The 24,390-nt window shown below is 36.8% G+C and overlaps 1 protein-coding gene across 2 annotated transcripts in view; it reads right to left on the reverse strand.

The window, feature by feature from the left end:
• Positions 1-24,390, reverse strand: part of MORC4 (MORC family CW-type zinc finger 4) — a 69,868-nt gene that overhangs the window by 38,299 nt on the left and 7,179 nt on the right. For both annotated transcript variants that reach the window (XM_020877936.2, XM_020877935.2), the window contains exons 4-9: positions 18,280-18,497; positions 17,361-17,508; positions 14,966-15,098; positions 14,519-14,647; positions 8,737-8,856; positions 7,245-7,345 (exon numbers count right to left, since the gene is read on the reverse strand). In XM_020877936.2, coding sequence (XP_020733595.2) covers positions 7,245-7,345; positions 8,737-8,856; positions 14,519-14,647; positions 14,966-15,098; positions 17,361-17,508; positions 18,280-18,497 — 849 coding nt within the window. The remainder of the gene's footprint in view (positions 1-7,244; positions 7,346-8,736; positions 8,857-14,518; positions 14,648-14,965; positions 15,099-17,360; positions 17,509-18,279; positions 18,498-24,390) is intronic.

Below are 24,390 nucleotides of genomic sequence, written 5' to 3' on the forward strand. Positions count from 1 at the left end.
TTTAACAATGGTTAAGATGGTAATGTTATGTGTATTTTACCACAATTAAAAAAAGGAAAAAAAGGAAATAAGATTATGTGGTCATCAGGGGTTGGAGAGGAGAGGAAATGAGGAGTGATTGCTAATGGACAAGATGTTTCTTTTTGAGATGATGAAAATGCTTTAGAATTAGATAGTGGTGATGGTTGTACATACTTTGTGAATATACCAAAACCAACAAAGTAGTCATTTTTAAATGGTGACATTTATGGTATACGGATTATATCTCAATCAAACAATAAACCTCTGTTCTCATATACTTGGGCAAAAAATATTGAGGTGAAATTTACAGAGTAAAATTTATCTTTTTAATGTGTAGTTCTGTAAGTTTTAACAAATGCACACAGTCATGTAAATATTAATACCACCTCAATCAAGATACCATTATCATGAATTTTGAAACTCCATTCCTTCTTGCAAAAACCTGATTTAATTTCACTGTTCTATTAATCTCTTTCCTTGCACTTCCCCAATCCTGGTATATGTGGTCTATATCCACTATCTTCTCTTCATACTCCTGTCTTAATCCCCTACAATCTAACCACTGCCATTACACGAAATTGTTCCTTTTCCCAATCTCAGTATTGGGATACTGCCAGTATCCCAGTCTACTAAATTTGAGACTTTAAAGTGACCTTTGAGTCTTCCTCTCCTTTATTTTCCTTATCCCATTATTAATATATCACCAAATTTTTAAATCTTTTTTTCATAGTATCTGTTATATATTTCCTTTTTCACAGCAGTCTTATTTCAGACCTTCACCTCACACCTAGATTACTCAAATAGTATATAGTTCTTTTTAACCTATCCTGCACCCTGTTTCCAGGTTTATCAACTGATATAATTCATGTAAAGCACTTTATAAGCCATAGAGCAGTATATAAATATTATATTCTTAAGACAGAATTATTTCAAGTCACCCCTTTATTCAAGAATAAACAATGAATTCTCATTGCCCAAAGTATCAACTACTCTAGCCAATATCCCTCTAAGACAGAAGTTCTCAAACTTGGTTCATGGTACCTGTAGTATCTCAAGTTTTGCATGGCACCCTTAGGTCTAAAGAAATATGTACTAGTTCCACTTACTATTAAACAGTTATGTACAACAATAAGTATGGACTAAAATGTAGTGTCCATCTGAAAATATATATACTAAAATATTTCTATTTCAATCTTAAATAGCCACAATTACTTATAATGGAATGGGTATGCCTGTTGGATATTGAAAAATTGCTCAAACTTTGGAATCAAATTGGACACAACGTCCCTAATTTCTTATTCAACACTGATTTTTTGTGTATTACTTGCTTTTTATCACTGTAATCACAAAAAACCCTAGATTCACAAAGATACGATGTAATCAAAAGTAATTAAACATTTTTATACCTAGAAGTGTGGTGTTAGCATAACAAATACCTAAAAATGTGGAAGTGGTTTGGGATTGGGCAGTGGGGCAGAGGCTGGAAGAATTTGAAGAACATTACACAAATTGCCTGGATTGCCTTGAATAGACTGTAGAAATATGGATGTTAAACACCCCACTGGTGAGTACTCAGAAGTGTACATCATGGTAGAAAAAAACACAAACTTCCTCAGAGTATATCTAAGTCACTGGGAACAGACTGTTAGCAGAATTATGGATGTTAAAATTGTTGCTGGTAAAGGCTCAGAAGGAAATTAGCAACACGTTATTAGAAAACTTGAGGGAAGGTATTCCTTGTTATGTAGTGGCAGAAAGCTTAGCAGAATTGGATCCAATACAAGGTGGAAAGCAGAACTCCTAAATGACAAAACTGGACATTTAGTTGAAATTTCCAAGCAAGGTGCTGAAAGTGTGGTCTAGTGGCTGCTTGCTTACATAAAATGTGAGAAGAAAGAAATAAACTGAGGGAAGAACTGTTCAATAAAAAACGAATCAGGACTTAATGATTTTGGAAAGTCTCAGCTTATTCAGATTGCAAAAGATGCTAAAATGTAAAGCCAAGGTAGTGGCTGGACAACCTTTTGCTAATATCTTAGGAAGATCAAAAGGTCAAAGTACTCAGTCATACAAAAAGTTCTCTGAAAAGACTGAACATATGAATTAGATCTCCACCACCATCTCAGCAGAAGAATAGAAATAGGACTATCTAAGAAAGATCTGTCCAGAATCTCTTGTCTGAATAAGTGAGTATCCATGATCTATACCTGAGACCCACAAAGTTCTTGAGAATAGTACATTAATGCTAAGACATTCATGTCAATGTATGGCAAAAACCACTACAACATCGTAAAGGAATTAGCCTCCAAATAAAATAAATTAAATAAATAAAATAAATAAATTAGCCTCCAATTAAAAATAAAAAAAACCCTGCTAGATTGGCCTGAAAGGGACAGAGAGAGTGTGAAAGGAGGTTGTTGGACCCCCAAAACTCTACAGTCAAGAAACAAGTTGAAACGAGGTGAAACTACTCAGCTACAAATAGACACTTGCGTGTGTTTTTGTGTTCAGTTGCATCCAACTCTTTTGTGACGCCATGGACTATAGTCCATCAAGTCCCTCTGTCCACGGGGATTCTCCAGGCAAGAATACTGGAGTGGATTGCCATTTCCTCCTCCAGGGAACCTTCCCAACCCAGGAATCGAATCCATGTCTCCTGCATTGGCAGGTGGATTCTTCATCACTGAGCCACCTGGGAAACACACATAAATACATGCTATCCTTCAAGAAAAAGGAAAGTCAAGTCTGAGGCTAGAGCCATGAGGACAGAATAGAGCCTTAAGTCCAAAGGGTGGAGCTGAAAGCTCCAGAAGAGTATTTCCAGGCCTTGAAATTTAATGAAGTTAGCTTGCCTGGATTCCTTTTTCATTCAAATTTTCTCCCTGTTTGAACTGGAACATTTATAACTGGTACCCTATGCCTGTCCCACCATTGTATTTTAGGAGCAAAATACAAAAAAAAATTAAAAGACACACATCTGCAGATGGAGAGGAATTTTACCCCAAGATGCATCAGACTCAGTATCATTCATATTTGATTTAGAGGAGATTTGGGAATTGTGAGTTGAGGACATTAAAAACTTAGACTAAGTTGCTCTAAGAGTTGAGACTTTGGGGGATGCTGGGATGGTATAGATGCATTTTGCATGTGTGATGTAAGTGAATCTTAGGAGGCCAGAGAGCAGACTGTTGTAGCAGAATAATGGTCCTCCAAAGATGTCTATGTTCTAATCCCTGAAACCTGTGAATATATCAGGTTACACGTCAAGGGGAAATCAAATTGCAGGTGGCATTAAGGTTACTCATCAGCTGACCTTAAGATAGATTATCTTGAATTACCAACACAGCATAAGTGTCCTTAAAAGTGGAAGAGTGAGGCAGAAGAGTCAGAATCAAATAAGATGTAATGACAGAAGCAAGGTCATCAGAGTGATATGATATGAGGACCTGACCCATCGTTGATGGCTTTGAATATGGATGGAGGAAGAGGACCATGGGCCAAGGAATGCTGGCAGACTCTAAAAGCTGGAAAAGCCAACAAAATAGATTCACCCCTAGAACCTCAAGAAATAAATGCAGTTTTGCCAACACCTTGATTTTAGCCCAGTGAAATCTGAGATGGACTTCTAACCTACAGAACTCTAAGCCAATCAGTGTTGTCTTAAGGCACTGTTTGTGGTAATTTGTTACGACAGCAACAGAAAACAATTTCTACTGCTTCCAGGCAAGAGTCAAGTACCACTGTACTCCCCTCAAAAATTTTAAATATCCCGTGGCTCCCCTGTGACTTCATTATGTGCAGCTTGGTACACACTTTGGGAAGTGGGGCTTTAAGGGGTCAACAAACTACAACCTGTGGGCCAAATCCAGGCTGTTTTCATAAACAAAACTGTATTGAACACAGACATGTTCATTCCTTTACTTATGTCTTTGGTTGCGTTCATACTATAGCAGAACTGAGTACTTTCATACTACAGCACAACTGAGTAGTAGTGACAGAGACCACACAGCCTATGAAGCTAAAACTATTCACTTCCTGGCCCTTCACAGAAAGATTTGCCAACCCCTGCCTTAGAATAGGGCCCTATGCTATCCATCTGACTCTTTCCCTTTGCTCTAGTTACATCCACTTATCCCCAACTCCCCATATTCTTCCCATTCTGAGTTTCTGTCATTGCCTTATTTAGGTTCTGCTATAATTTCACCCTGGAATTCCCCTCCCTCCCTTTTCTAAACCCTGTATCTTTAAGGCAAATCTTAAGTCACACTGTTTACCTAAAACCTTCCCTATCTGTTTTATCAGCAAATGTTTCCTGTATCATACCACTTAGTTCCAAATGATCAAATAGTTTATTGCTCTGTTTCATGTTGGTGATAATCTGTCATTACAATTAGACTGTGAGCTCCTCAAAGACAGCAACTGTGTCTCGAATATCTCTGGAAAATTCCACAAAACCTAGCCACTGTGCCATGCACCTGTGAGGTGCTCAGTTAGTATGTGTTGATTGCGTTTCTTAAGCTGAAATTCACTCTAAAAATGTTGTAAGTTTGAGTCCTGGTAGTTGCAGCTGAAATTGGATATCCACAACTATTAAAAGTGATATTACAAGTAATTTATTTGTAGACATTGCAGCAGTGTGATGGCTGAAACCCCTTTTAGCAGTTTTGAAATCTATAATAAATACTCTTAGGATGAGTTTGTGATGGCAAACAATCTTCTCTAATCACCCTCTCAAATTCCCTCATATTTTAACAAAACACTTTTTTCAGTGAATATAAAACAGAGTGAAAAGGGAAATGATGACAGAATTGGGGTGAGTTACACAAATTTCTCATCCTCAAAAGATTGTGTATGCAGGCTAGCATACTAGTTTTCTGTTTTTAATAAAATGTGCAGCAGATATTAAGCTACTTAAGCCAGAAGTCCCATATGTTTAACTGAATAAACCTACTCTCTATGTAATACCTCCACTTGGATTCCCCTGCCATCACCTAAAACTCATCATACTAAAATGAAACACCACAAACCAAGGGTCTAATACCTCTAAAATTTAAAAGGTAGAGGCAGGAGTGGCAGAGATGGCATAAGAGAATGTTACATAGTTTTAGTATCTAACATTTGGATTTCACATATCTCAACTATTTGGTTGCTACTGCTACTGCTAAGTCACTTCAGTCGTGTCCGACTCTGTGCGACCCCATCCCTGGGATTCTCCAGGCAAGAACACTGGAGTGGGTTGCCATTTCCTTCTCCAATGCATGAAAGTGAAAAGTGAAAGTGAAGTCGCTCAGTCATGTCTGACTCTTCGCGACCCCATGAACTGCAGCCTACCAGGCTCCTCCATCCATGGGATTTTCCAGGCAAGAGTACTTGAGTGGGGTGCCATTGCCTTCTCCAACTATTTGGTTAATCACCAGAAATTCACTACTCCTTTCACTCAAGAGAAATAGAATGACTCGGCTCTGGACTTTTGCCAAACTGATGTCATTCCTAAACTTTCATTCTTGTGAGTCAAGTCCTAATCAAAGATCTCCATTATGGGCCAGACTCATGTTTAAAAGACTATTTTACTTAAACTAATGGCAGGCAGTTATCACAATCACTGAGTAGCCCTAGGGACCAAGAACCAATTACCCTGAAATTAATCTGAGGTTGTCATCCAAATAGTTATCAGTATAAATTAAGGCACAACCTTTAACTAATTTTATTACAGTTTTGGACACAAAACAAAAAAAGATTTGGGGAATTACTTTCCCCCTACTCTAACAAAAGATTTGCTACTGAGATTTCAAGGAAAACAACACCGTAAGTCCTCACACCTTCTTTCTCTATACTCCCAGAACACCCTTTGCCCTTTTACATACTTTCCTCCACTTAGAATGTCCTTCCCCCACTTCGTTCACCTAGCAAACTCCAAGTTTTCCTTGAAGTTTCAGTTCAAATGTATTCTGCTTTGTGAAGCCTTCCCTGACTCCTTTAGGCTTTATTTAAAGCTGCTTCCCATTTGGCATACAGCCCTCATTAATACAATTTTATAGGTATTTAACTTTCTTATTTACATATAGGGGCTTCCCAGGTGGTGCCAGTGCTAAAGAACCCACCTGCCAATGCAGGAGACACTAAGAGACGCTGGTTCAATCCCTGGGTTGGGAAGATCCCCTGGAGGAGGAAATGGCAACCCACTCCAGTATTCTTGCCTGGAAAATCCCATGGACAGAGAAGCCTGGAGGGCTACAGCCCATGGGGTCACAAAGAGTCAGACACGACTAAATGCTGTGTGTGTGACTTAACACACACACAGCATTTACATACATCTCATCCCATTTGTTCATAGGCATCTAGGATTCTTAACTTTCATTCTTATGTCCGTAATGGCAGAGGGGATATCTCATAATACTTGATGAAAGAAGGAATGTATGATCTATCCCTCCCTACAAGTTTTAAAACAAACTATTATACTCTGGCTTTAACAACTCCTTTGTCTCCTGAAAATAAATTAATGAAATATATAATGCTATTTGCAGCAACATGGTTGGACCTAGAGAGTGTCATACTGAGTGAAGTCAGACAGAGAAGAAATATCATGATATCCCTTATATGTGGAATCTAAAAAGAAATAATACAAATGAACTTACAAAACAGAAACAGACTCACAGACTTATGGTTGCTGGGGGGAAGGATGGGGGGAAGAGATAAATTACTGAGTTTTAGATGGGCATGTACACATTACTATATTTAAAATGGATAACCAACAAGGACCTACTGTATAGCACATGGAACTCTGCTCAATGTTATGTGGCAGCCTGGATGGGAGGAGGGTTTGGGGGAGAATGGATACATGTATATGTATGGCTGAGTCCCTTTCCTGTTCACCTAAAACTATCACAACATTTTTTGTTAATCAGCTATTCCCCAATACAAAATAAAAAGTTTTAAAAAAACTGTTTCACCATAAGTATTTTACTAAATAGCCCCTATGCTCTTTCCATAATTTTCAAAGTTTATTTCAACTGGGCTCCAAACATCATCGATCAGTGAGGTTTAATTTAAATATCAAATCATTTTATTTATAACCTTAGGAAACAGATTTGAAGGAAAACAGATTTGAAGGAATTCTCTGTTAACTTATCTGGCTGGTTTTAAGAGATGATTTTAGAGTTTTCAGAGAATAGAATCATATCTGAACAAACTATTAGAAACAACTCAGGTTGGGAGTGACTCACCGGTACTCCTTGGTGTATTCAAAGTCTTGTTTATTGTAGGCAGGTTTTAAGAAATTGCACTCAATGACTCCAATTACTCCCACACCTTCTCCATGGGTTGGCTTAGAAAAAAAATAGTAATTTTAACACTTAAATTAATGTTGACTGCCTAGAGGCACTTCCTTTTGATTCCAAACAATAACAGAAAGGTTATACAATATTCACAAGCAAGGAAAGGCCAGTAATATCTAGAGAAACACTGGGAATTTACTCCAATAGACTGCAAGTATTACAATGAATTGGAACCTCTGCCAAATTTTAGGGCAGAGATTTTCAAACTGTGATCCATAGATTCCCTAGGATTTTCCAGGAAAACTCTATTTCACCCATGCTACCTCAAGGCACTTTCATCTGTTTATATTAAGGGATTGCCATAAGATTTCATTTGAACAAAGAATGATAATACTAAAAAAAATTAAGGTTATATACTCCTGTTCTAAGGAACTAAAACCAAACTCCATCTGAAAAAATTAAGGGTGCTATGTAATCATCACACTATTAAAACAATTTTTATATATGTAAGGCCACCAAACAACTGTAAAAGAGTCACACCTGTAGTGATTAATTACAAGTTGATACAAAAGATTTTTGGACTTAAAATCATTTTTGTATTCTTTAAGGGAAGGAACTGAGTCAAAGTGTAATTAGACTGGAACACAAACAAGTTGTATAAAGATGATACAACAATGAAAAGAAATACAGGCTGCAAACTAGCTCTCCTGGGTCATATGTAAAACTTTGTCCTACTGTGTAATATAAAGCAGCTTATCATCCTTTGTGCTTTAGTAATCTTATCTATAAAATAGGGATGAATGGGATACTTGTGGATATTACCACTTTAAGTTGTTATTAAAACCTGAAGATGATGGTAATATTTCTATACTTCAGTTATAAAAGCACTTTTGCATGATCTATTCCATTTAAATCTCTCAGCCCTCTAAACTTTAAGGTAGGTAGAGCAAGTAAAACTACTATTGTTTCCATTTTACAGGTAAGAAAACTGAGCCGCAGAGAAATTAAACGACGTAGCCAAGGTTACATAGCTTTTAGCTGAAAAACCTGGGACTCAAATCCTGGTTATCAAACACTAAATTTTATGCATCTTCCACTTTGCCTTACTGTCTCCACAAGAAAATGGAAAGCGCTACCTCAAATATCAGTAAACTTATACACATGGCAGAGTTGCTGGTGCTCTCATTCTACCTCTTGTTAACAGTGACCTAAAAAAATGCATCCAGTAAAGCTCCTGGGTTAACATTTATGAAGAATGAGAAATAGAAAGAGCTTCTGAATGTAAGACAGCTCACTGATAACACAGAATTCCAGGATCAGATTCAACAACCATCTCAAGATGGCAGTAAAAAGCCATTCATTGGTATATCGCTTTTGCAAAACTTAAATCCTCTTCCTACTCTGTTCAGCCTTCTATGACAAAGAAACATTAACTACTCACCTTCACCTGGCACCCCACCTTCTCAAAAGACTTTATGAGGCGGTTGTTATGATACATCATTACTCCAAACTGGTTATTATTCTTGCAAGAGAACCCAAAAGTTATTTTCACCTGCTTATTCTGAGAAGAAAATCATTAAGGAGACAAACACCAGGGGCTTTAGCACACAAAATAAATTTTGCATTATATTATAGCAAAAAAAAAAAACATCAAACACCAGTGTATATAAACTGGTACAAACTTTTTACAAAGCATTTAAAAAATCTGTATCAACAACTTTAAAAATATTCTTAACCTTTGACCAAGTAATTCTATTTAAGGAATTTATACTACAGAAATAGTGAGAGAAGACCATAATGGTTTATGAGTTACAGAGATTTATCAATGATTTATAATGGCTTATAAAGCAAATAATTTATGTTTGACAATAAGGGAATGACTAAATGTTAGTGTAGCCACATGGTCTGTTACACAGTTCTTAAAATTATGCCCTTGAATATGGAATTTAGAAAGATGGTAACAATAACCTTATATACAAAACAGAAAAAGAGACACAGATGTACAGAACAGACTTTTGGACTCTATGGGAGAAGGCGAGGGTGGGATGTTTCGAGAGAACAACATCGAAACATGTATATTATCAAGGGTGAAACAGATCACCAGCCCAGGCTGGATGCATGAGACAAGTGCTTGGGGCTGGTGCACTGGGAAGACCCAGAGGGATCGGGTGGAGAGGGAGGTGGGAGGGGGGATTGGGATGGGGAATACATGTAAATCCATGGCTGATTCATGTCAATGTATGGCTAAAAACCACTACAATATTGTAAAGTAATTAGCCTCCAACTAATAAAAATGGAAAAAAATAATTAAAAAATAAATAAATAAATAAAAATAAAAGGCAAAGACATTACTCTGCCACAAAGAAAATTATGCCCTTGAAAAATATTTGGGAATATTAGGAAATGTTCAGAATATAATAATAAGTATCACTGAAAAATACATACTATAAATATATGCATAAAGACTATAAGAAAACATATCAAAGTATCATCAGTGATCTAAAAATTCATAAAACACAAAACATTACCTAACCTTTGCTAACTTGCCTAATTTACTACTAGATAAATACATGGCACAACACAGTTATAAGCAATAAGGTATGTCCAACTAATCATACAAAACACAATGAAAGCAAAAGCACAAGGAACAAAATCACTTTCAAAAATAAAGGACAATAATTCTGCTGGAAGGCAGCTATGCTCACCACTATACCAATGCACACTAATCCTGTTGTAATCTATTTCATGGGAAGAAGTTAACAAGCTTGAATAAATGAAACAAAGAGAACTAATTATACATGAACATGAATAATTATGAATTTTTAGCAAGTCCTATTTGATTTAAAAATCAATGTAAGGTTCTAGCAAACAGAATCCAACAACATATTAAAAAAATCATACATCATGACCAAGTGGGCTTTATCCCAGGAATGCAAGGATTCTTTAATATCCGCAAGTCAATCAATGTAATACACCACATTAACAAACTGAAAGATAAAAACCTTATGATTATCTCAATAGATGCAGAAAAAGCCTTTGACAAAATTCAACATCCATTTATGATTAAAACTCTCCAGAAAGCAGGAATAGAAGGAACATACCTCAACATAATAAAAGCTATATATGACAAACCCACAGCAAGCATCACCCTCAATGGTGAAAAATTGAAAGCATTTCCCCTGAAATCAGGAACAAGACAAGGGTGCCCACTCTCACCACTACTATTCAACATAGTTTTGGAAGTGTTGGCCACAGCAATCAGGGCAGAAAAAGAAGTAAAAGGAATCCAGATAGGAAAAGAAGAAGTGAAACTCTCTCTGTTTGCAGATGACATGATCCTCTACATAGAAAACCCTAAAGACTCTACCAGAAAATTACTAGAGCTAATCAATGAATACAGTCAAGTTGCAGGATATAAAATTAACACACAGAAATCTCTTGCATTCTTATACACTAACAATGAGAAAACAGAAAGAGAAATTAAGGAAACAATACCATTCACCATTGCAACAAAAAGAATAAAATACTTAGGAGTATATCTACCTAAAGAAACAAAAGACCTATACACAGAAAACTATAAAACACTGATGAAAGAAATCAAAGGGGACACAAACAGATGGAGAAATATACCGTGTTCATGGATTGGAAGAATCAATATTGTCAAAATGGCTATACTACCCAAAGCAATCTATAGATTCAACGTAATCCCTATCAAACTACCAACAGTATTTTTCACAGAACTAGAACAAATAATTTCACAATTTGTATGGAAATACAAAAAACCTCGAATAGCCAAAGTAATCCTGAGAAAGAAGAATGGAACTGGAGGAATCAATCTGCCTGACTTCAGACTCTACTACAAAGCCACAGTCATCAAGACAGTATGGTACTGGCACAAAGACAGAAATATAGATCAATGGAACAGAATAGAAAGCCCAGAGATAAATCCACGAACCTATGGTCACCTTATCTTCGACAAAGGAGGCAAGGATATACAATGGAAAAAAGATAACCTCTTTAACAAGTGGTGCTGGGAAAACTGGTCAACCACCTGTAAAAGAATGAAACTAGAACACTTTCTAACACCATACACAAAAATAAACTCAAAATGGATTAAAGACCTAAATGTAAGACCAGAAACTATAAAACCCCTAGAGGAGAACATAGGCAAAACACTCTCTGACATAAATCACAGCAGGATCCTCTATGACCCACATCCCAGAATTTTAGAAATAAAAGCAAAAATAAAACAAATGGGACCTAATGAAACTTAAAAGCTTTTGCACAACAAAGGAAACTATAAGCAAGGTGAAAAGACAGCCCTCAGATTGGGAGAAAATAATAGCAAACGAAGCAACAGACAAAGGATTAATCTCAAAAATATACAAGCAACTCCTCCAGCTCAACTCCAGAAAAATAAAGGACCCAATCAAAAAATGGGCCAAAAGAACTCAACAGACATTTCTCCAAGGAAGACATACAGATGGCTAACAAACACATGAAAAGATGCTCAACATCACTCATTATCAGAGAAATGCAAATCAAAACCACAATGAGGTACCGTCATATGCCAGTCAGGATGGCTGCTATCCAAAAGTCTACAAGCAATAAATGCTGGAGAGGGTGTGGAGAAAAGGGAACCCTCTTACACTGTTGGTAGGAATGCAAATTAGTACAGCCACTATGGAAAACAGTGTGGAGATTTCTTAAAAAGCTGGAAATAGAACTGCCATATGACCCAGCAATCCCACTTCTGGGCATACACACCAAGGAAACCAGATCTGAAAGAGACACGTGCACCCCAATGTTCATCGCAGCACTGTTTATAATAGCCAGGACATGGAAGCAACCTAGATGCCCATCAGCAGAAGAATGGATGAGGAAGCTGTGGTACATATACACCATGGAATATTACTCAGCCATTAAAAAGAATTCAGTTGAATCAGTTCTAATGAGATGGATGAAACTGGAGCCCATTATACAGAGCGAAGTAAGCCAGAAAGATAAAGACCATTACAGTATACTAACACATATATATGGAATTTAGAAAGATGGTAACAATAACCCTATATGCAAAACAGAAAAAGAGACTCAGATGTATAGAACAGACTTGTGGACTCTGGGAGAAGGCGAGGGTGGGATGTTTCAAGAGAACAGCATTGAAACATGTATATTATCTAGGGTGAAACAGATCACCAGCCCACGTTGGGTGCATGAGACAAGTGCTCGGGCCTGGTGCACTGGGAAGACCCAGAGGGATCGGGTGGAGAGGGAGGTGGGAGGGGGGACCAGGATGGGGAATACATGTAAATCCATGGCTAATTCATTTCAATGTATGACAAAAACTACTGTAATGATGTAAAGTAATTAGCCTCCAACTAATAAAAATAAATGGAAAAAAAATTTTTTTAAATAAAATTAAATTAAATTAAAGAAAAAAAGAAATCTTCATGTCTAAATGAGTTAAAATTTACTTTTCTTACTTTTTCAAAAACTGATCTCCATTATCATCTCTAAGTAACAAGCTACTTGCATCAAATCCATGTGACAAATGGACCAGGTATGATATGAAGACATGACATAAGTGATGCATAACACAGTAATATTTGGCTCACAACATCTTATGTTCTGGTCTCCAGAAGCCCAAATCAAACCACAAGTAAGACCCCATTCCAATGCAAAAACAAAATAGGGTAAAACTGCCCAAAACAAAAAACCAAAATTCTACACCACAGAATTAACACTTTAAAGATTAAAGACTGTCAAACTGTTTCTGTTGTACACTTTTAAACTCTAAATTATGATGTGGGAGTACACTGGAGTAGGAGGTTCCCAAATTATTAAGAGGGGAAAGGACAAGAGGGGAGAAGCCTTTGATAACTGAGGAATAAATAAGCTAGCATCAGTATCTTTTCCCTCAGTGACCTTTGGAGAAATTTTATTAGAAATTACATTTTACTCATACCTATAGTGAATTCATTTAGCCCAAATTCTAACAGGGGAAGGTAACTAGTTTAATGGGAAGGGAGGCTGAACACTTAGAAGGTATCCTGATAGAAACCCATAAGAGAAAGAAGCTGAAGGCAGAAATATGGTATATCCTGACACAGTAGTTGAAAAGCACTTCTTTAGACTGGCTCTGTTAAACTTAAGGCACTAAGATCCCAGCTCCATACAGTGATATTACAACTAATTTACCTACAGATGCTAATGATGTTAGCTTTGGCTTTGCTAAGCTGGGTGTATTTAGGGTTTTTTTTTTTTTTTAACTTTCATACTAGACAAGGATTGTGTTCTCCAAAAGGAGAAAATCAATCTGCTTATGAGTAACAACAATATGGCTATTTTAAAAGGGAACAGCATTTTCTAATTTTTGGTCAAGGGAAGAATTAAGCTAGATAATGCCTCTGATAAAGTAAACAGTGTGTGAACAGGTTTCTTGGGCCAAGAGCTGAGCTTATTGCTAGAAAGTAAATGACAAGAGCAATTCTTCAAAAGTACTTATGAATTCTCATCCTTTCAAACACTTGTTTGACCCCCAAATTCTTAAACAAAGATGGACCTAATTTCCACAGTTTGCCTTAAGATTCCTCAAGTGTTTGAAATCCATTCCCAGTGCAATCAGGGGACAGACGTGAAAGTGAGTAATTAACTTCTCTGAATGGCTACAATTATGAGAAGTACAAAGAAATCCATGTAAAATCTGTTGAAGATTTCTCTCACCCTAGGTTTCCCATCTCCTAACTTCTATCAACATAAGCCTGGACTTCTTACAGCAAAACTCATAGCCTATCCAAAAGATTAACAAATTTAAGTCAACATTTTGCTTACTTCAATCAATTAATACATAACAAAATTCCTGTACAAACCTAACAGTGTGGATCATTCCTTATAGTAGAGATTCTCAAACTTGGTTATTCATTATGATCTGTGGAGGATTTTTAAATTAAAAAATATGTATTTTTTTTAAAAAAAGAGATTTTAGCATCTACTGAACCAGAATCTCTAAAGACTCAGGATGTTGTATTATTTTAATAATTTCCAGGTGATCTCTGATAAAACTGGTGCATAGGTTGGTTTCAGAAATACCTCCTTAGTAAAATAGGGCTTGTACTATAACACACATTTTTTAATTGGAAAAGGAAAGATTTCTGTTTTTCTGTGCCAACCTGGAAATCTAATCCTGAAACAAAGAGGTCAGTTTCATGTAGTTGAAAGGATACTGTGAAGGTAGGTTTATATATATCATATCCTACATTGGCCAGGCTCTTGGCAATCATCTGGGTAGTCACCTTCTTTTGACGCAGAAAAATTTTCACTCGTGGCTTCATGTATAGAATGCCACAAAATGCCTATGGAACAGTGAAGGGAAAGTTATTACACAATATTGACAATTCTACTGACATCCCCACAAAACGCTGCTAGCATCTGAGATCTCATCTGGGCAAAGATTTGGCTCAGTTTGTATACTTTGTTATTCTACATCAACTACCATACTAAGTACTGCTGACTACATTAGCTACACTGAGTGCAGACAGTAAAAAGGAATACGAGTATAGGGTTAAAAGGTTGTCATCTTTATATAACTAAAGTGAGATTTTGTTCTGTAGTATTTTCATGTTACAGGACATCTTACCTCTCATTGTTGAAGAAAAACCACTCTTACTCACCCGTAATGAGTACTCTGTTTCTGGCAGCTCAGAGGAAACGCCACCAGTCTCTTTTTCATCTGTGCCAAAGTCTGTTACCAGGATATCATACTGATCTGTATCAAAGTCCAACTCAGACTTTCCATCTTTATTTCTGGGTAAAAGAGACAAGTACCAATCTAACAAAAACTGGCTCCAAAGGACAAAAATGCACTAGGAACCCAAGAGAAAAGAAATAACATGAGCCAAAACTCAGATACCTATTTCTTTCCCTGACTACCAGTTCAAAGGAACTATGTGTTATTTGCTTTGAAGGTCACACAATATTTAAGGGTATTTCCAGTCTAAACAATTCTAATATGTTTCATAGAGGTGTGATACCAAGTAGCAAAGGAAAGAAAAAAAGGAAGGTGGGGATGTCTGTAATCTGATAAATCAAATGGATACATCAGCTATCCTCGAGGCAGGATCTTAATATAGAATTGTTAGGCAGGTCATTCAACATAATTTCCCCCAACTGAATAAACAGATGAATCAAAATCTACTCTTTCTAACTTCAGTAATAGTATAAGGACTAATAAGATTTCCCCAGATCCAATTCTATTTCTTAGAAGGAAAAAAAAAGGTTGTGATAGAAATAACATATCCTTGTTAGTCTTCTAGGAGATCATTTATGTAATTGTCATTTAAATATAATAGTACTCATATTCCTTTCCCAAGGACATTTCTTCTCATAATCCCTTCAGGTCATTTAAATATGGTCTATTCCAAGACCCTGGGCTACATCACTCACAACTGCCAGGAGAAAAAAGACAAGACTCATCTTTGTTACCAGAAAAAACTCCAAACAAATGATGGGTTACAGAGAGAAAACATATATCAGAATAACGGTCCCCCAAATTTGTTCTGTGTAATGACAGTGCCCCAAGATACTCTTAAATATGAAATAAAGATATAAAGTCTGTATAATCAAATAAAATCAGTTCCTGATTTCCAGAGCCACCTCTAGCTCTAGGGACACCTCCCTCATACTTGAGGCTTCAGAGGCTCAGAGTTGCTGTGTTGAAAATGTAGCTCCTTTTTCAGGGCTGAACCAGAGCAACTATCATACATACCCTGTATAAAGCTCAGGTCATTATAACAGTATATTTTATATTTTCCAGGATAATCCTGATTCCTGCTACCCATCCCACTCCAACAAATGTACTCTGAGGAGATTCCTGTCCCCCATGGCCCTCACCATTCACTGTCCAAGGAAAAGAGGTCTGGAGAGACAGGTTTTTGAAATTTGCAAACTGCATAATATATCGCTCTCTTAAATATTTTCACTGTATGTTGAAATAATGTTTTAGCATACTACAGCCTCTCAGAAGTGCTATAATAAAGTTATGTGGTAAGCTCTGTTTAAGCCAGCTTTTCCCAAAGTTATTTGACCATGGAATCTTATTTATGTAATACCTAGTACCATAAAACTGAGAAACAATACACAAAGAGAAAAGTCTGCTGAGAATGTGTTTAAATCACTGGAAATACCTCATGAAAATGATCCTTTATAATATAAATTATATTACTTGAGGTTTTCCTAGTAGGACACAAGAGGATGTAAATTACCTTACTTTTATTTTCTTTTTAATTCAAAGCACTTTCTATACAGACCACCACAGTTTTTTAACTAAGTTTTACCCAACTAAGAAATGAGGCAAAATACTTGACCTATGGAGAAAAAGAAGAATGAATGTATCTGATACTGTGTTCTATTAAACATAAGAGTACCACTTCTATTTTTTTTCCACTTCTATTTTATATTGAAGATTTTTTGGTTTCAATGGACACTATTTCATTTAACATGACAAGATGAGACAAATGACATATCCTAAACTATTTCTAGGTAGCTCTAAATATATGACCTGAAGTCAGCTTCATTATAGTTCAAATTTATCTGCTTCAAAGATTTTTCTACTTTTGATCCAACTACTCTGAAAGCACAAATACACGTCCTTATTATTTTAAGATTGTGTTGTGCTTTGTTACCCTAAATTTTCTTCCTTATACTTCATTTTCACTGTCATATAGGTGAAATAACTATCACTGACCTATCTCTAAACAGTGTCTGTGAATATACAATAGATATTTATAATGGATTTGGAAGATTTTAGAATAATATTGAACTATCTTGAAGGTAACAGCCTCAGGATATGTATACAAGTCTCCACATTATCAAGCTGCACATTTTACCACTAAGAAGCACTATCTCAAACAGAGCTGTGGTTCTAAGAAAGTTAAGGAAAAGTATGCAATGAGATACAAACATGTATCAAAATTTATCTACTCTGCTTCTCTAGAGAAGAGATTTATTAAAATATGCTTCATCGTACTGCTTCTGTTTATTAGAATCTATCACTCTTGGATACTATACCTGCGGATGTTCCAAATGAGAACACGAGTGCCTTTTTTGCCTGGGATGGCATCAAACTGGGACAGCAGGTCATTTTCACTGTTGAAAATTGAATAGTTCAAGATGGCTTCTAGGCTGGGCAAAGAATCCTCAGTAATAATCATTTTTTGTAAAACCAAGTATAGTCAAAGAAAAATTATCTTCAGAGGATGCTATCACAGGAAGATCTGCCTTTTGGGTTGCATGTTTAGACAAAATATAGACATAAACATACAAAGCATGGGCATTACTGCTTCAGAAGAAAGGTAAGCGGGGGGGGGGGGGGGGGTGATGCAGAAAGATTATAGAGACAAATACCAAAATCAGTTACCCTTGCAGAATATTGCTTCAAACATTCCACATAAATTAAGACAGTCCTATACTTAAGAAACAGATCAAAGTCTGAATTTTTAGACTCATTGGAAGCAATGAGTTCAAACTTTATTGCTATACTGTCTGCGTAAAGACAACCTGGTATCTAACTGAAATAATAGCTTGCCCAGGTACAGAAAAATGAGCTGTTCAGCTGTCAGATAAGCTAATGAACAGTAAGTTTCTAGGAGGGTGACACAAATATAACTACTTTTATGGGGAAAAAAGAGAGAAGGCCCCAGGGAACTGTACCGTAGGAGTGGTGAGGGGGTGGAGACAGTATATAGATCAAATCATGTAACAATGAAAATTGCAAAATAACAAAAACATTTCTCAGTTTCTTCCAATGATCTATTTATTTTAATAATATTTAATAGGGTGAAATTCTAGTTAAATTTAAGACATCTGAATACCTCTTTAAATATGGAAACTTTTGATAGCTGCATTTGACCTGAAGAAAGAGGTTTCTATCAAAATTGTCAGGTTAGGCTAATTTTTAACTAATATTTCCCATTTCCAGAAAGGATATTGTTTTGCTGGTTGAATGGAACAATTGGTATAATAACTGCTTGGGCCTGGACACATTCCAGGTACGTCTGTGATAGGAGTCCAACAGTGAGAGTGCCCCCATTCTTGCTGAAGACAAGAGCATCCTTTCCTAGCCGCATGGAGCCTGACTTGAAACCATTACCAAAGACTCCAATGGGACACTGGCTCTTCTTTATGACTTTATCTGTAAAGCCAAAGCTGCAATTACACAAGAAAAAAGAAATCAGAAGAAATCAGAAAGGTAAAAGAGCATCCTAAGATAGGTAGGCTGAATGTTTGGCTTACAAATGAAGAACACTTGTAAAAAGTTCTTCCTTTTGGTATTTCTGGGCTAAACCATTAAGTGAAAACATAGGAAATAACCATGGGGTAATGGCACTGATTTTCCTGTGTGGTTTGTGTGTACATAAACACTTTCACTGCATTAGAGTCACATATTATAAAGGTAAAGGTAGCCTCTTTTCACTAACAAAGGCTATGGCACAGCTGCCTTTCTTGTTTAGATAAAAGAGCTCCGTTTGCTAATAGTAAAGTTAGGGGAAGACGAACAGGGTAGTTATCTCAGAGTACACCTGAGAGAGGGTAACAAGAGTACCAGATACTGACACTAGTCAGAGGTACGAGGCAGAGAGTAGGCATCCCTAACCTGGTTATTATCACTCTCTAGAAATTGGAAAGTCAGAGGTTATGTATCTTGCAAATTTCAATTATTCACTCAAAGGATAACACTTCCAATTCTTACCCTCTGCTCCATCTGCTGGGACAGTTCATTGGAATGTGGCCAAGGGATAAAAATAGGTAGTTCTGCCTCTGAATATCAGCAAACAGCTGCAGTATAAAGTCTCTCTTGTTTTACCAAGGGCCTTTCACAAAGCCACCTCAACAATCTCTGCGGCCCCTTAGGATCAGCTTAAATCTGGGAGCTAGATCCTTCCCCTTGCTTCTATTTCCATTCAAACACACAACAAAATTACCAAACCAAACAAAAATTAAAGACATGGAAAGCTAGAAAATAAGTATTACCTTCATATATCTTCTCTCATGACAAATAAAACTAATTTTTTAAAGATGAGTTCTCTCCAGATGAACTAAGTTTCCAATATTGTACACTACCATCCATTCCATAAATATTTACTGAGTACCTACTATGTGCTGTGCAGCATGCCAAGCAGTGGAGACACAATTGTTCATAATAAGAGACATGATTCTTGCCCTCATGGTTTACAGTGTAAGGATGGATTTCATATGTTACAGATCAGATGTTTTTCCAACATCGATAAAATAGATGCTCTACCTGCCATGGCTGAGCAGTTTGGCCTTGGCTCTCTTTTAATTGGGTTGAAGTATGATCCCTGGGTTGGGAAGATCCCCTGGAGAAAGGAATGGCCACCCACTCCAGTATTCTTGCCTGGAAAACTCCATGGACAGAGGAGCCTGGACGGCTACAGTCTATGGGGTCACAGTAGGACACGACTGAGTCACACACATACACACACCTGATTTCTACTTCCTGGAGGTGGGGGTTTGTGTTTACTTGCTAAGGAAGGAGGATCACCTTTTAATTTTCAAGTGTTACAGGATACCATTGTGTCCCTCGAGATGAGACACTTTAAAAGACCTTTGTGTATCCAGCAAATAAATCCAATCACATAAAAAGGTAATTTCTAGGGCAGAAGTTCCTTTGAAAATACCAAAAGAGCATTGAGCTTATGCAGTCTATGGGCCTTAGCAATCCAGAAAGTAAACTTAAAGAAGTTGGTTAAGATTCAAGCATTCCTTTTCCTCCTGTGATAGAATTGAGGATTAAATGTTACACTATGTGTATAATATATTACAACTTACAAAGTAGTATTCAAACTTCAATTCTAAACTCTAGAAGTCATTCAGAATGGTCATATGCTATCCTCTACTTCTACTTCTAAAGTGGTGATATAATGTCATATCTAAAACTCAGGACTCTATCAACAGTAAACTTACCTACCATGTGAAATGGATCTAGAGTTATTTGGACTTTAACCTTCTCTAATGCTACCAAGAAAATAATGCTTTATTTCTCCAAAATCAGATGGTGACTGCAGCCATGAAATTAAAAGATGCTTGCTCCTTGGAAGAAAAGCTATGACAAACCTAGACAGCATATTAAAAAGCAGACATCACTTTGCCGACAAAGGTCCGTCTAGTCAAAGCTATGGTTTTTCCAGTAGTCATGTATGGATGTGAGAGTTGGACCATAAAGAAAGCTGAAGTGCTGAAGAACTGATGCTTTTGAACTGTGGTGTTGGAGAAGACTCTTGAGAGTCCCTTGGACAGCAAGGAGATCAAACCAGTTAATCCTAAAAGAAATCAGCCCTGAATATTCATTGGAAGGACTGATGCTGAAGCTGAAACTCCAATACTTGGCCACCTGATGTGAAGAACTGACTCATTGGAAAAGACCCTGATGCTGGGAAAGACTGAAGGCAGGAGGAGAAGGGGATGACAGAGGATGAGATGGTTGGATGGCATCACTGACTCGATGGACATGAGTTTGAGCAAGCTCCAGGAGTTGGTGATGGACAGGGAAGCCTGGTGTGCTGCAGTCCATGGGGTCGCAAAGAGTCAGACACGACTGAGCAACTGAACTGAATGCTACCTAAGCTTCAATTAGGTGGTCAAGGGAAAGTCGTGAAAATAGGGAGATTATATTGCTTCTTTAATTTCCTTACCATTTCTGCTTGTTCTGCCATCTATTATCTTTTCCCTTTCATAACTATAAACTTTCATTGTATTATAGCTTATATGGTGGTAGTGGTGAAGTTGCTAAGTCATGTCCGACTCTTTGACCCCATGGACCATAGCTTGCCAGGCTCCTCTGTCCATGGAATTTCCCAGGCAAAAATACTGGAGTGGGTTGCCATTTCATCCTCTAGGGGGATCTTCTCGACCCAGGGATTGAACCTGGGTCTCCTGCATTGCAGGCATATTCTTTACCGACTAAGACTACATAAGGCTGAAAAGATAGGTAGTGGGGCAGGGCAAGAACCAGAAATGCCAAAGGATGAGAATGCGATGAGAGGAGCTGGATGCTCAGTTTGTTTTTGTTGTTATGTTACCCTTAACTCTTCCTCTGTGTTCTTTTATGCCACTTGCATTCCCATATTAGGTATTCTATTTAACTGAAAAATTTCAGAATACATGCCAGATATGAATCAAATAGCTGCCTAACATAAAAGTATTCACATTAAATAACAGAATTGTAGGAATGAATCTTACATAGTTTGGTATGTGTGTTAGTCACTCAGTGTCCAAGTCTTTGAGACCTCATGGACTGTATAGCCCACCAGGCTCCTGTGTCCATAGAATTCTCTGAGCTACGTTACTAGAGTAGGTAGCCATTCTCTTCTTCAGGGGATCTTCCTGACCCAGGGATTGAAACTAGGTCTCCTGTATTACAAGCAGATTCTTTAATTTTCCATATATATTTTGTCTTAGGTGGTTTCTCTTCACTAAGTAAGTCCTATTCTATCTCCTTAATGAAATAGACAACAGTATTTACACACCAAGGGGGTTCTATGAGTGGAATCCAGGAAAATAGCAGCTTCTTTCCAAGTTCCTTAAAAAAGTCAACTCTAGAATCTAGAGAGGTAAATTTAAACTGGGACTCTGATCAATTAAAAAAAAAACCTTAGCAAATTAATGGACATAAAAGGGAAAGTACTGCTGTTCTCTAAATGTACTGGTGATATAATATGTAGCATAAAATAAGGAAAGGATACTAAGCATACTGTTATTCTCTGGCTGTTGTTGTAGAAGAACAGACCTACTAGGAAATACACTTCTTATCAAAGGGAGCAAAGACCTTCGATTTATGAATCTGTGGCTGCTTTTAATCCTTGACCTTTAAAAGAGGTTTTCCAACAAAGGCGGCTGAATATATAGACTAGTTGGTTCACATACTATCCCCATAAGCTAAACAGAACTAATTGTGAACCTTAAAGGAATTTAATGATAGAATTTTTCTTTTTACCTTAATTTTCATGGGATTTTGTATTTATGGGAGAAACTGTTGCTTACTTACATAACTATTTTATTAGCCTGAAAATATAAGAGTAGCATAAAAAGTTGGAAAATGTGAATAAGATTATAACAAATGTTATAGGTCAAATAGAATTTCTGTAGGCTTAATAATTTTGCATGATTATCTGTTATTTTTTCCAAATACAAAAGTAATATGACCCCAAACAGAAAAATTAGTATACTTGATAAAAGTTTTCAATGCTACCTCTAAAATTCAACTATTTTAGAACAAATTGTGGTACATGGAATCCCTGGCTAGAAGTTAAGAGTTGGATTAAATAATCTCTTTTAAATAAATGGGACCTTCTAACTGATTCAAGTTTGTTTCAAGATACGATTAGGAATAAAGTCTAATACATATAACTATACATAATCCAGGACTCATTTTTTAAATTCTCTAAAATTAAACAGACTTGTGGTTTCCAAGGAGAGGAGGAGGGAGGTATTGGGATTTGGGAATCAGCAGATGCAAACTGATATATATAAAATGGATGGACAAGTCCTACTGTATAGCACAGGGAACTATATTCAATATCCTGTGATAAACCATAATGGGAAAGAATATGAAAAAATATATATATGTATAACTGAGTCACTTTGCTGTATAGCAGAAATTAACACATTATAAATCAACTACACTTCAATAAAAATTTTTAAAATTCTCTAAAATTAATTTTTAAATATGAGGAACAACTGCCTAGCTCAAATTAGTGGGAAACATTTTTGGCATGATAATGTCAAAAAAATCCTATGGTTACTATAGTTTCTGCCTGTTTTGTTCCTTGTGAAGGAAGCAAACTTTTGAATGAATGATACTCATCGTTTATACCTGAACTCAAATGTCATTTCTACATGGTCGTCTTTTTTGATTCCATAGACTAGATTAGATCCCTCTGCTATATACTCTCATAGAAACTACTTTTCCTTCACAGCACTTACCACTAGTAGAATAACCTATGTAGTTGTACTACTAGTCAATTATTTTGTATCTTTTTCACTAAACTGTCAGACCCTTGACAACAAGAATCATATCTGTCTGGTTCACCCCTTTATCTCCAGTGACTCTCACATAGGTAGGTGTTCAGTAAAAATTTGGTGAAAGAATCTAGAACAAAAGAGACAGTGTTAGTCGCTCAGTTATGTCTGACTCTTTGCGATCCCATGGACTGTAGCCCACCAGGCTCCTCTGTCCATGGCATTCTCCAGGCAAGAATACTGGAGTGGGTTGCCATTCCTTCTCCAGGGGATCTTCCCAATCAGGGATTGAACCCAGGTCTCCTGCATTACAGGCAGATTCTTTACCATCTGAGCTACCAGGGAAGCCCAGAACAAAAGTTGTTGCAATTACTGTTACAATTATTTTGAAGCCACCCTCTTCCTTCCTCCTGCCTTATAATTGTAAGCACCAACTCTCACATATCTAGCTCCACAAACAAATAGAAGGTGGTAAGATTTGTTGAGCCCACTATTTGACACCCATGTCACTGAGATAACGTGTGGTGGAAAGGAATCAATAAGAAGATATATGATTTTAGGAAAAAAACTAGTGCATACAAATTTAGACACATAAATATTTTGGTTCCACCCCACCTAAAATCCTATTTTTCACAATATAAAATATTAACTTTAGGAGATAAAAGTGAGGCTGTACGTTCAAAAACAAGGCCACTCCATACCTTCACCAACATACTGGCCATGTTCTTATCTCACTTCTAGAAGCTTTCCCCAGATATTCTTCTAATTATGAGGATCTGAGACATACTGTACACATATGGTACCAGATTGCTGACTGGTAAAACATAACCAACTTTATAATTGGTTATGCCCAAATTTCACTTCTTTGACGACTCAAAATGATTTCCCTAGAAACAGGGTTAGAGAATTAGAATACCTTCAAAGAGAACTATAACCAAATAAATCTCTTCCATTTTTATAGCTCAGAGCCCTTCCCTCCTCCACTGGTACTCATGCTTCACACACTAGTGCAGGAAGCCACTTGCTGCTGCTGCTAAGTCGCTTCAGTCATGTCCGACTC

This window comes from Odocoileus virginianus, unplaced genomic scaffold (genome assembly GCF_023699985.2).
Source record: "Odocoileus virginianus isolate 20LAN1187 ecotype Illinois unplaced genomic scaffold, Ovbor_1.2 Unplaced_Scaffold_1, whole genome shotgun sequence".
NCBI lineage: Eukaryota > Metazoa > Chordata > Mammalia > Artiodactyla > Cervidae > Odocoileus > Odocoileus virginianus.